General features: G+C 39.0%; 1 protein-coding gene across 1 annotated transcript in view; it reads right to left on the bottom strand.

Annotated features, from left to right (window-relative positions):
• SYT10 (synaptotagmin 10) overlaps window positions 1–14896 on the bottom strand; it is a 57534-nt gene that overhangs the window by 8622 nt on the left and 34016 nt on the right. Inside the window, exon 4 of the mRNA XM_010981931.3 lies at window positions 119–239. Within this exon, the coding sequence (XP_010980233.1) occupies window positions 119–239 (121 nt within the window). The remainder of the gene's footprint in view (window positions 1–118; window positions 240–14896) is intronic.

Raw genomic sequence — 14896 nt, forward strand, 5'->3', positions numbered from 1 at the left:
ATAGTATCCCATGACAGACAAATGAACTCAGTACTTCAGCAGCGATATAGAATTTTGGCTAGGTACAGTATTTTCTTTGGGAATATACTCTTGACCCACTAGCCAACTGTGTTCATACCTGATGAACCAGTGATATCCATGGCCTTCAGATTTCTGCACTTGATGACTGTCAATGTCATACGTCCAGCAGTTGGCAAATAACAAAGGGAAAACATGATTTCACCCAGGTCTATACTTTCCTAGAAAGACAATCAGTCATGTTAGCAATTTCAAATACCAGATGGTGAAAACAAAATATAATTGGTGAAAAATCACTTTAATGGAGTAGTTGAGTGTCATTTTAAATTGTTTCTAATTGAGAATACAGATTACATTGCAAAAAAAGTGTAGTAAAAAGAGGAAGAAGAGAGTCAAGATGGTGGAGTGGTAGGACCACGAGCTCGCCTCTCCTCGCAACTACAACAAACCATCGAAAAAAAGACTGGAACCTAGCAAAAAAGATCAATGGCTGCAGAGATGGTGGACAAATGAAAATGAGTTGTGAACAATTTAAGATCCTTCTCAAAGAGTTGTTTACAGGATTTAATCAAATTATCCCTGGAAAGACAATCTGTAGTAGATTTAATATGGGGGGAAATAAATTGCTCTGCATCCAGGTCCATAGAATTGGGTTCTTAAAAATTCTTCATGAATTATTAACATTTGTTGGACGTATTCTTATAGCTCAGGTTCTAATTTATGTAATTCCCATTTCTTTATTCATGGTCTAGAAGTAGCAGGGCCTAGTAATTAAGAACAAATTTTAAAGTCAGTTAAACTTGAGTTGACTCCTGTTTGCTACTTCTTAGCTGTGAGATCCTAGGAAACTTAATTAAGCTTTGAGTATCGGAAACTTCATTTTCAGGTTGAGAAAAATGCCACTCAAAGGGGTTTTAAGTCATTAATTGAGATAATGTAAATAAAGCCCCAGCTATTTAACACAGTGTTTGGCATATGATAAAGCACGTTATTTTTTCATTGCTATATTGCCGTCACATAGAGCAGTACTTAACACAGATCAGGTGTTCAGAAACACTGGATAAGTAAGAAAAAATTAATAAAGAAATGCATTTTTTTGAGAAAATTATTAAGAAAGCAATTATGTAAAAATATATCCAAATGGGTCTCCTCTGGGCTGCTGGATTACTGCAGATCCAAAATAGTGAGCAACAGCTAAAAGGAGAGGGTTGGGGGAAAACAGGAAGCGTACACCCTCCTACTGGGACTCATTCTTTCCACCACCAGGCAATTACTGAGCCTCAGATGTTAGATGCACTGGAAGGTGCTGCACAAGCCAAAATAGAAACGGCATGACTCTGCCCTTGAAGATCCTGGTTGAGGAGGAAGAGAGAGGGCTATAAAGAACTACGAAAATATGTCTGAATTTTATTTTTATCTGATGATTCTCTGTTTCTCTTTCTCTCTCTTTTTCCAAGTGTTTCTTCAGGCTCAGTCAATGGGCTGAAGCTCTCCCTCTGGGAGCCATCCATCTTCCCCTTACTGGACATCTCCCCTTCCCAGAACTGTCAATCAGAGTAGGCGTATTGTGTTGAAAGCTAGTAAAACTTAAGGAATCCCTTTATAATTGTAGAACAAGATACCAAGGACCACCAAGGAACGTGGCGGGGGTGGGGACGGAGAAGCTAGGAAAGAACAGGAGACACGGTCTCGGAGATGAAATGCTTAGACTTCAACATGAAAGGTACCGCGTACAAGCAAAACAAACGTACACAGAGACATCCCAAGGATTAGTAAACAAGACCTCTCCACATGTTTGACTGATACGGTTTTATTGTTACACATTATGCAACCTATAGAAGTAATTTTTCTATTTCTCTAGATTTATCATGTGCTTACTGGCTGGAACAAAGACAGTTTGCTGTGTTTGGGCCCATCTCTCAAAGATCCTTTCTCTGAATCCAGCTACAACATCATTTTGATTGTTAACAAGTACTGGCAAATATAAAGAGGTTAAATTGAGGAGTGAGCAAAGAACCAGCCCAGATAAACTGAAAGCAAAGAGCATGATTAAAGGACATCCCTGAGCAGCTCTGTGTGACAAGCTAGTTTGCTTTTTAGTAGTAAGAAATCTACTTAAATATTTAAGTTCCAAGTAGTCAGGGGTTTTAAGGAAACTGAAATGAACTGCGTGGAGAAGACGAATGTATAGTATGCATGCATGATAATTGCACAAAAGTTTGGTTTTCCAGTAGACAAAATTTTTCCTTCAGGAAGTACGAATGTGAAAGAACTAAAATGGCCTACCTATGGAAAAGGGCAAAATACTCTTTAAGGTAAATATTCTTCAATATTCTTCAACTTTTTAGCTATGAAAGCAATGTAAGAGATAATTATGGGAAATAAACTCAATGAAGGTAAATGGGTGTGGGACCTTTAAAAAGGTCCTGTAGCAAATGCAACATCAGAACTCTAGACTTTGGCTACAGTTCTCTGAGCTACGGTGCGCACTGGTCTCAGCACCCACCACTGAGTGTCCCAACTCCAGGGAGCAGGCTGAGTTTTAATTGCTGCCTCTTCTCTGCTCGCCCCAGACCACTGAGGTTTGTAAGGAAGGTCATACTCAGTTTCAACAATCTGAAACTTCTAGTGCCCAGCAAGGAACCAGGAAATAAACTGAAAAGTCTCTAACATACAGCTTATATATAACAAAGTTATGCAGTAAAATTCCTTTATATAAGGAGAATATATCATCTCTTATTCAACACCCATTTACTATTATTTTAGACAAAATTCTAAGAGTGTTGACTTGGTATATCCATCCACAGCAGGTCAAAACTCACATGTGAAATGTAGAGATGGGGGAACTAGCAGCCCCAGGTTTAGTGAAGGCAGAGATAAATGATAGCTGTAAAGACACAAGACATATAAAAAAGCAGATATTCTAGAAAGGATAGAAATCTAGAATCACTTTTCTCTCAAGGGCACCTAACACTAATAATGCCCCAGTAACTTAAAAACAACATTTTATTACAGACTGGAACAGTAATTAATACTCAAAATGATGACTCAGTCATTAAGCCAGGGAAAATTCTCTTATATGTTTTGTTTAAGAAGATAGAGAGGTGAACACTCTTTTTTTAAGAGTTATTTTTATCCAAAATCCTTAAAATTTTTGAAGTGGTAATTTTGGCTTAACATGAGAAAGGTTTTGAGTTTCTGAAAATTTTATTTATGGATAATCTCATTTACTACAATACTATATAAACATGAACTTCCCATATTAACCTTTGAAAAACTTTTGTGTCTTTGGGCAAACAACCATTTGAAAGCCTGTAAGTGTAGTATGTCATGTTCCATGAAATTTCTTTTGGGTAAGAAGACTTTTATTTCATTCTTATACACACCAATTTATTTGGTGAAATGTTCACAATGACAGTCTTCTAACTCAATACCTGGAAAAGGGCCTTAAGGAAACAAGGAACTCTGATGCTGAGTCAGGGACTGCACATTTGGTTTCTTCGACCTGGTTCCACAGACAAGAGATGGGGCAATAAAGATCATTTTCTGACGACTGGCTATTGTCAACATCACAAACACGGTCATGGTTATAAAGTTTTTTTTCTACGTTCTGTCTCGCCAAAATGAAACTAAAAGCCATTGGAAAGATAAAGTGATATACAAATAGTTGCAGTGCACATTTTATTTCAGGACTAACTGAACTCAAACTAAGATCAAGCTATCGCAACTCAGTGTGCGAACATGGAGAGGAGGCAGCTGGAAGGCTCGATAACTAGTGAGCATAATAACAATGGAATCACCCCTGGAGGGAAATAGTCATGACTCTGGGGCTGGAAGGATTAAAGAGATGGGATTTCACAGGGAAGATGAGGAACAATGCTGCATGTGAGGGCTATGCGTAAAACTCAGAAATAAGAACGGACAGATGTACGTTGAGAAGTACGGAGTTTGGTGACATGATGGAGGAGGTAAGGCTAGATGTAGCTGGTCTGGTGACTTGTCTGGGCAATAGGGATCCAAAGGTTTTGGTAACACGGAACAGCGGGGAGCTTAGAAGAATGGAGAGGGCAAGGGTTCAGAAAAACCAGAGTTAAAATCCTACATCTTCCATGCACTGGTTCCCAAGTACATAGAAAAACCACTTTTATCTCCTTGAACTTCGGTTTAATCACAAGTAAAATGGGGATAATGACATCTGCCTCACAAGGTCGGCATCATGCATGTTAACGTGCCTGGCGTAAACAGGCACTCAAAAATGAGGATGCTAATGAAAATCATATTTTTTTTTAAAGTTTCTTCATTTTTAGCAGGCTAGATTAGGATGGAAAAAACCAGAAGGGCCGTTGAAGTAAACAGGTGTGCGAAGGTGTTGGCTGAAGGAAGGTTTGAATTCAGAGATACATTAAGAAGAATCATCAAGACTAATTTTTTTTTAAAATCCTTAAACAAACAATTGGTTGCCATGGTGACAGCAGTCATCACAACCACTTAGCACCCTGAATGCAGCCTGCCTTCCACATTTCCTGGTTGGTAAGAAACAGATGGTTTTCCTCACACTGTTAAATGATGTGTTATGGGATCTAATGAGCTGCTTCTTTGAGTTAGTACATTACTTCATGAAATGAAGCTACAGTGAAACACAGACCCAAAGTGGGTCTACCGAATCCAACTTACAGTAAAATACTTATTTCTCTCTGACCTGCACCTCCCATCCACCTGAGAAAATCATGGAATTTAACCTCAAGCATTTAACCCCCTTGACCTCGGTTTCTTTGGTGTAAAATGATGGTGTTCAAAGAGATAAACTAGTTTATTTTCTAGCTCTAAAATTTTGTAGTCTTAGGCACCAGTAAAATAAGGACTAAATAGGATACATAGTTCAGGTATGTTCAGGAACGTATGGGCAGGTTCTTTTAGACTTTGCTACAGAGCTGGCAAAGCCTCACTGGAAAGACCAGAAAGGATCAACTTGTGCGAATAGCTTGATTTCAAGTTCGAGAACAGGTGGTCATAAAACATGGCTATTAATTAAATCTCCAGACAGCGTGGCTTAGATGAGGAGGCATATAGCCCTTAAGGCAGAGAGCATAGGCTTGATTTAGCTGGGGATTCAAGAGAAAACGCCAGGGGTGGGTGGATATAGCTCAAGCGGTAGAGCCCAAGCTTAGCACACACAAGGTCCTGGGTTCAATCCCCAGTGCCTCCTCTAAAAATAACATAAATAAGCAAATCTAATTACCTCCACCACCCCCATGAAAACAAACAAACAAAAATGTTTTAAAAGAGAAAATACCACACTAGACAATAAGTGTGTGCAATGTCATTTATATTGTCTGCTGTCTCTTCTAAAAATTTCAAGGAGATCGTGTTTCACTCTCTGATACGCGTTGGACACACAGGGCCTACAATAGAGTCCACACTCATCAACATGACACATGAAATCCCTAACAATCCAGCCCCTAAGTTGTTTCCTACCTTCGTGTTACCAGTTTCTTTAACATTTTTTTTTTCTGTTGTTGAAGGGGGAGGTAATCAGGCTTATTTATTTATTTTTAGAGGAGGGCTGGGGATTGAACCCAGGACTGCATGCATGCTAAGCATGCGCTCTGCCACTTGAGCTATACCCGCCCACTCACGTTACCAATTTCTTGTTAAACTTGGTAAACCCCAAAACTCTGCACTCCAGCTGTATTAAGTGCCCTGTCAGCCTCTGAACAGTCATCCATTCACGAGCACGCTTGTTTTTTGAGAACATCCAGAACGGCAGACACTACTCTAGTCACTGGGGGGGACACACCGATGATCAAGACAAAACTTTCCTCCCCGTAGGGCTTATTTGGGATTTTGGACACGTCACATAATCTCTCAGAACATCACGTAATTAATCAGGGGACAAGCTGGAATAAAAACATAGGCCTGCATATTTTCTAAGTACTTGCTTTTTTTGGATCCAGTGTTGTAAGTGCTTTGCGGAGGGATTCTTGGATTTTAGTTAGGGGAATAGAGATGAAAAGTACCTGATTCTTCCCGTGAGGATCTAGGAAGCCTTCAGAGGTGGACGACTTTCAATCTGAATCTTGAAGAATGACTGATGTGAAGGGAATTAAAAATAGAGGGAGCAGCATATAAAGAAGCTGTGAGGGGAGGCTCTGGAGTGTCGAACCACAACCAGAAGGTAAACAGAAACCACTGGCTCTGGCAATGCCACTGGATAATATAAATGGCAACACAGTGGCCTTATTATAAATGACCCTTTCTCAAGAATACTTAACTCAGATCAACCCCATTTTCCTCCATAGTCAGGATGACATCCATGTTCACGGCTAACAGCAATTACCTTGACAGGGTGCATTTCGATTTAAAGGGACAGCATACAAAGATAACGTGTCATGGGCCCAGTTTGCAGCCTGACACATAGCAGATGCTCCAAAAAATACTATTTTTTTTCTTGTTTATAACTGTTTTTCTAGGGTCAGTGACTGATCTAAGGTCGATGCTCAGTAAAAAAGTACACTGAATAAATAAATCATACGAGCATCAGGCTAGGTCTTGACTTCAGTGGTAGCAGGGACATCTAGCCTTTGAAGAAGTGAAGACTTTTCAGTAACCGGAGAACAAGTGAGCAGAGGCATTGTTTATGAGAGTTGAAGGCTGTCAGCGGAACCCCCTAGAAGTGTGCACGGGCATGTCCAGTATATGGTGGCCCTCAGGGAACAATAAACACAGTCAAAACACTTGTGAGCCATTTAAAGGTATACTAAGGATTTGGGAAGCTAAAGTCACAGGATTCTCATCTAGTAGTTTTACTGAACTCTTATTTGTTTATATGTCACTTTATTTTTTTTTAATTGAGTTATAGTCAGTTTACAATGTTGTGTCAATTGCTGGTGCACAGCACAAGCTTCAGTCATACATGAATACACATATATTCGTTTTCATATTCTTTTTCACTGTAAGCTACTACAAGATAGTGAATATATTTCTCTGTGCTATGCAGTATAAACTTGTTTATCTATTTGTATGTCACTTTAGTGCCATCTGGTATTATGTTTGCTATAATTCCGTAGAACATTGGAATTTCAGAATTAAATGTATCCCTAAGGTGGACAAAATGCTCTTTTACTTTGTGCACCTGGCCATCTCCTCCACTCAGCCAGCATAAGCAGCCTAGTGACGATGGGAAGCAAATGGGGAGGGAGAAGCTGTTTGACAGAACACAATTAGGAAATGTAATTAACATTACAACCCTTCTCCAGTTTCTAGCCCACTTCCCTCCTTCTCCTTCAAAGAATCCCAATTTTCATACAACACTTCCTCCAGACCCTTCCTCTCCCTCTCAGTGATTCTGATTAAACTAGCTTTCATCACGTTCAATTGTTAGAGCAGGCAGACAGCCAGATATGAGCAGAGAAAGGCGGACACAGACCAAATGGCAGGGATTGGGCAGAAAGGAGGGGCACAAGCCAAACGCAGGAAAATATACATCATGGAAGCATCAGGGGTCCCTGGGCAGAGAGAGAAAAGCAGGAACCTTTGGGCTGATAAGGGGCCACACCTTTTGGGGTGATGAGTGGCCTGGAGACCAACAAAGAAAGGTCAGAAAAGGCAGGAATTTCCAGTGTCCAAATGCAACCTTTTGCTCACTATGCCCTCATATCAATAAAATTAGCCTTGCAGGTCAGAAGTACCCATCATGCACGGACGCCATGACACCTCCGATCCAGACTAAATAAGGACAAAAACCCCTCCTCCTTTTGGGGAGGTGAAGTTGGGATGATGATCAGGGAATATGACCCCAAACCCTCTCCTCCCCAATGAATATTCTACCCATTCAGTTTTACACCCTATATAACTAACTTGCCAAAAAAACTGAGGACAGCCGCTCAGCTGAGCCTGCCCGCTCTCCCCTTGAGAGCGTACTGTCCATCCCTTAACAAATCCTCACTTTACTTTTTTAAACACTACGTCTTGTCTCTGAATTCTTTCTGGGATGGGACAAGAACCTGGAACACCGGTTGCATCCACCGGCAACACAGTGAAGGTTGGGGAAGCAGCAGCCGGAGGTGGGGTTCTATCACAGAACCTAGTTGCCTTTCTGGATTTTTACATCACAGTTTCATTACTGATTCTTTCCCACCATCTCCACTTGAAGACAGAGAAGATGCTCACCTGGTGTCCTTCAGCAGGACCTGCTTGTATTTTTATAAGAAGGAAGGAGTGTATTTTCTATTAAACATATAATATTAAGCACTGTGTTCTTGGCCATGGCACAAAGACAAGCTGAAACTGCTGAAGCCAGGGCAGAAATGGGCAGAGAGCATGGCAGTGTCAGACGGGACAACTGCAAACCCACTGGGAATTAAGTGGGGCTTAATGGCCACAACCCAGAGCTATTACTGCCAGAGATACTGTTTAATAGTGCCTGTGTTTCTTCTCAGTGGGAGAATAATTTTCAGCCCTCATTCCAGTGGGCAATAACTCTGCAGGGCACGATGGCTTGGTTCTTACCCTCTCCCTCATAGCTACCGGGAGTCAAGAAGTGTGCAGGTTGTAGAGACAGAGATGAGGCCTTAAAACAGCCTTTCCTGGATTTAACAGAGCAAGTCTTCTAACGACCTACATTCTAAGGACCTTGAAGCAAAGAGGGGATGGCCTGGTGTAGGCACTGGGACAAGAGGAACTTGGGACACAATAAGAAGATACAAATTTGGTAAGAACGCATCCCTTCATCATACTGGCTAACAGATCTCATGAGCTCCTTGCTAAGACAAACTGGAGACTTATTCTCAAATCTTCATCACCATTTACAGAGAGGGGCATAGAAACTTGTGTGGTAAACTGTATACAGCTGTCCGGAGTATCTGATGCTTTTAAACATCATTAAAAAATTCCTAATTGAAGGACTCCCTCTCAGTACTGCTGCACCTAGACACTTGAGCTGAATGAACTTGGCTTTGCTTATTTTAAAGAATAAGACATTGGTTTACTTGGTTTCATCCCTCCCCCTCGAAGTCTCTTCTCCACACAGTAGCAAGAAATCTTATTGATAATAAATGAGGCCACAGCTCACTTCTGACCAAAAGCCATGCGTAGTCTCCCGTGCCACTCAGAATAAAATTCAAAGTTCTTCTCAAGACCTAAAGGCTGTGGGTGATCTGGCTCTTTGATCTCATCTCCTAACCTCTCATCCGACCGCCCTGTGAAGAGTGGCCCCACCTCACTGCCATTCTCATCCCTCACCTGCCTCGGGTTTCACAGAGCCCTTCCATTCACTGGACACACGACATATTTCTTTCATTATTATCTGTCTCCTTTTTCTACAAAGTAGGTCTTATTAAATTGGGAACATTTTATGTCCTAAAACATCCAGAAGAGTTTCTGGTAAATAGGAGAACTAGATAGAAATTGGCTGAATTGACAGATTTAAGATCTTTTTTTCTATAAGTGGGCACAGCAGGTAACCGCCTGTTACAAAATGTTCTCTTGGTCATTATTTTTCTCTGGATGAGCAATATATATCATGCTTGCTTCTCGGTAAATAATCAGATTATAAACTAAAACATCTGCAATCTACTTGGTACAACAGCCTGTTTGGACATAATTTTCTCCTTCTGGTTATCTAAGTGCTTCTGTAGACTCGTTTTAAGGTGCCTGCACTTATGAAGCATCCGTTTACTTACTGTGGGCGTGAGATCGTGCACAGAATATAGAAAACTTAAAAGCACTCCAAAAGTATTAAGAACATTGGTATTCAGTTAGTGAGATCCATGGTTTAGTGAATTAAATTAAAAAGACTTAATGCCATGTATGCCACAGCACAGCCTTTTAAAACATTGTCATGTTTTATTCAATTTCAAGATTGAGGATAAGAGTAAACATTAAGTATATCACATTCATGGAGAGGCTGTGGAGAAAAGGGAACCCTCCTGCACTGCTGGTGGGAATGCAGTTTGGTGCAGCCACTGTGGAAAACAATATGGAGATTCCTCAAAAGACTAGGAATAGACTTACCAGATGACCTAGGAATCCTGCTCCTGGTCATATATCCAGAAGGAACCCTACTTCAAAATGACACCTGCACCCCAATGTTCATAGCAGAACTATTTACAATAGCCAAGACATGGAAACAGCCTAAAGTCCATCAACAGATGACTGGATAAAGAAGATGTGGTACATTTATACAATGGAATACTACTCAGCCATAAAAAGCCAACAACATAATGCCATTTGCAGCAACATGGATGCTCCTGGAGAATGTCATTCTAAGTGAAGTAAGCCAGAAAGAGAAAGAAAAATACCATATGAGATCACTCATATGTGGAATCTAAAAAAAAAAAAATACATAAATCATAAATACAAAACAAAAACAGACTCATAGACATAGAATACAAACTTATGGCTGCCAAGGGGAAGGGGGGGAGGAAGGGACAGACTGGAAGTTCAAAATTTGTAGATACTGACAGGCATATGCAGAATAGATAAACAAGATTATACTTTATAGCACAGAGAAACATATACAAGATCTTGTGGTAGCTCACAGCGAAAAAACGTGACAATGAATATATGTGTGTTCATGTATAACTGAAAAATTGTGCTCTACATTGGAATTTGACACAGCATTGTAAAAAGACTATACCTTAATAAAAAAAGTTTAAATAAAACAAAAAAACAAACAAAAAGTATATTGCATTCATTTTTTCTAATTGTGAGGGCAATACATTAAGAAATATTAAAGTAAGAAATTTAAGACATGGAAGGAACTGGATACTAGCAATCAAGTGGATAACAAATATCCACTTTGTAAGATGTTGAGGATAACTAACACTTAGCAACCTTAAGTTTTACAAGAACTGCACATTTATTATCTTATTTTATTTTCAAAATATTCATGTGGGTTGATATTATTATAAACTTCTTTTTATGGATGTGGAAAGAAGTTCAGAAATGTTAAGCAATTTACCCAAAGTGAAATGGTCAGATGGTTATACATCCAGGATTCTGATTAAAGGACACTCTGAGTTCCTGCGGTCTTCTGCTTTCCTCTGTGACTTTCCCCCGTGGAAATAATGCTTCACATTTTACTAGCCAGAAGAACAAACTCAAAATTGTTTTCATGGCCTCAGATTTCAGAGCTAGCAAATGAAGTACTATATATCTTTGAATTTTTTAATTAGAAAATCAGTTACCTGAATTATAGGAAACTATTTAACGCAGTTTATTATACAGGAAGAGAATATTTTGAATGTTCACATTTAAATTCAACTGTATATTCTTTTCGCTATGTAAGAGAATGTTAATAATTAAACTAGTTAAATGTAAGAGAGAAAGAGACAATTTTAACTCAACGCTACCTTTAGAATTATACTAAATTCCTAAAGCTTGCAACAGACCCACGTACATGGCTAGACCATCATGGGGATAAAAGGCTTCTCCTTTGTCTCCCACAACCTGCAAGCATTACAATGCAGAGAGGCACAAATGGTACAATCAAATTATGCCTCCAATATGGATTTTTTACCAATTACATTTAAGAAAGAAAAATGGCCTAGAACTCTGATTCTGACTGCTCTTTTTTGAATAAGGCCAGAGGAGTCATTGTTTAGTTCTTCATGCATTTTGATAAACATTATTAGCAAAATAAATGTGACAGGATTATACATTTTAAAGGCCTTATGTATATATTTCTTCATAAGTATCATATTAAAAATTTCTTTAATTCAATTTGTGTAGTATTTTGAGATTTTAATTCTGTAAACCAAAAGTGAACTTCCATGTTAAAAAATTGAATTCTTTTCATTTCTTTTTCATATGTTTCAAGCCTGGTAACAATCTAACATAATTCAGGGCAAACAACACTTAAATAAGAGTTAATTAAAGATTTAGAATCTAGTTTTCGACCTTCTATTAATCAGCTGTGGGAATTTAAGTGATTTTCTTAATATCACTGGACCTCCATTTGCTAAACTATGAAGTCAAAGGATCACTTGAACTCTCTACCAATTCTAAAATAATAAGATCATAAGATCTAGACTCTCAAAATCCTACTTAGAACATACCCATGAACTTTTAACTTAATATTAAAAGACTTCTGACCTATTATAAGTAAGTCTCACGTACTTTACTCTGAGAGCAAGATCTCAGGTCATTATCTAAGACTTACTGATTTTACTTATATATATAATTCTCCCAACTTAGGTATTTTATTAAAAAGCAACAAATTAAAGAATTAAGAAATGCAGGAAGCATGTATACTTACAAAGGGGAAAGAATTGTGTAACTGAAGAATGATGGACAAAAATTAAAATCTGCTTTCTAAATTTACTCTCATAATTAATGGTCACAAAAATCATCACTGTCAAGAAAAAGTTAAATCATTTTCAGTAGCTTCTACTTAAAAAGTAAGGACATGTATAGCTTTTCATGTGTTTCTATTTTATATTTCTAAAGTAAGAAATTGGGCACATAAATACATGTTTTGAAGCCTATAAAATTACCATAAATAGACTTATTTTTCCAGACTATTCTAAATACATCATGTATTATGTTTGCTGAAACCTTGATTTTAAGAAGCAGAAATTCAGATGTTTTCAGGTGGGATGAAATGTGAAATTCCACTGGAAGGAGGTTCTCATTCTCTGTGTAAAAAAAGATGAGAAGCTTTTAACAATGTCATGGTTCTTTCTGTGGATGAAAACTTTGTCTTATTATCCAGTATTTAAAGGACTAATTTAGCTTCCCTAAAGGTAATAAACACACCAAACATCCTAGGACGTGGCATGGTCCAAGGAGGTTACAGCAAATTAACCTGTTTGTAATCAGGAATCTTGTTCTTTCTTAGTGGTGTCAGGCGGGGATATAGGAAGAAACAGATGGCACACACAAATTAGAGTAATTCCAGAGGGCTTAATGGGGAGACTGTCTACAGACGTGTGAGCAGGAAGCAGGGAAACCACAAAAACGCTGGTAACAGCACAAGGGCTGTAATGACCGCTAGGCCTGAAAGGGCAAGAGGGGGGACAGCTGAATTCAGAGAGAAGTGGCAAGAAGAAAAGCTTGCTTTGAGAGGAACTGTACCCTCAGGGGAAGGACACAGCCAGCTTGAGGAAGACCTAAAGAGAACACCCATCCGTGTGTCATTCTCGTCCTGCCCTGACATCTCTTGCCAGAACTCAGAGAGCAGAGTTTGTGGACCAAAAGGCCAGCCTCTTGAGGCACCAAACAGGGTGAGGAGCAGTGGAAAGTGGAAATCCTCACCATGATGATAGGATATAGCCATTTTTAGCACCATGATCTTCATTCCCATTTAGTATGTCAGCTACATTAACAACCAGATCCATGGCCCAGCGATAACATTCTGCAAACACTTCTTGGCAGCTAATGTACATGAAGCATTTGCAAATGCCTGGTTCCATCATAAGCACTTACCTTATTTAGTGTAGTCAACAAACTATGGTTCACCTTCTCATAATCCCCATTTAGCAGATAAGATAATTAAGGCTCAGAGAGATTTAGTAACTTGCCCAAAGACATAACAGATAAGTGACCCAGCAAGGATGCTATACCGTATTATACAGGAAGAAAATCCATTTACTAAGGCTAGAGCTTCTGCCAGATGAGCAAGGAAATGCTGGATTCCTCTCTGGGGTCGGAGGTGCAGTGACCACCAGTGTTTAAGTCCCGCTGGGACTCTTCCCAGCCCAAGCCTGCTCCAGCTCCAGCCACAGCCAACCCCCAAGGTGACATCGGGTGCAGCATCCCTCAAGGACGGCCCCCAGCCTAGCCTGATCAGCTTCAGTTGCCCCACAGGGGCAGCCCCAGGCACAGCACTACCCAGAAGCTGCCCCGGCCCGCGCTGCTCCAGCTTCAGCCAGCCTGTCAGAACCACTAGGCACAGCCATTCACACTGATGGAGCCACGCAGGACCACCCCATCCAGACCAGAGGGAGTTAGCTATTTCGCCTAATTCATAGAAACAGAAAACAGAAGTCAAACAAAATAAGACACGAGGAGGATGTTCTAAACAAATAGATTCAAACATGTATAATGATGGACTTCTTGAAAAAAATTAATTTAAAGTTTGAATAATATTATTCTCACGTATTTAAAAATAAAATGTATCTAAAGCAGTATGTTACAAATCCTTCCTTTTCCACATTCATCTAGTTTCTACCATTTTTGCCAACAACTATTATTAAATCTTTGTGTGCCTTTACATAGACTATTTTTGCATATATAACTGAATATGAATCCGTATTTTTCCTTCCTATTGCAGAAGTAGTGGCAAAGGTTACACACTATCCTTCAATGTGGTTTGTCCCTAAGTTGGGAATATTTTTATGTTAGTGCAAGAGCTGATTGGCTTGCCTTATCCATAATATATAGTGGGATAAACTCTAATGTGAAAATTTATTTTTCGCACAGGATAAAGACACACCTTTATTGTTTTCTTTGTCATTCAAATTGAAATTAAAAAAAAACTTGCTAATTCCTGATTAAAATATTAATATTTCTTATATAGAAATAATTTATTAGTGGTGAAATTATGAATACATAATTTGTGACTCTTGTTTCAACTTGATAGGATTTTTAATAATAAATTTTAAATATTACTGGTTTATTTTACATATGAATTTGTGCTATACATTGAATAATCGTTTAAGTTTTTGTCTACAGAAAGTAGTCAAAATTAACAAATATAACCAAGCATATCAATAGGACACATCATTGTATTTATTGTTTTTTTTCTTCTGGGAGGTGTGTACTAACACACATTCTTTCACTTAGGACCTTACACGAAAATATGCTAAGTCATTTCTTCAACAAGTATCTAGTGAGGGCACATGACTACATTAATTTCTATTTCTTTCCCTTCTCCTTC

This window comes from Camelus dromedarius, chromosome 25 (genome assembly GCF_036321535.1).
Source record: "Camelus dromedarius isolate mCamDro1 chromosome 25, mCamDro1.pat, whole genome shotgun sequence".
Classification (NCBI taxonomy): domain Eukaryota; kingdom Metazoa; phylum Chordata; class Mammalia; order Artiodactyla; family Camelidae; genus Camelus; species Camelus dromedarius.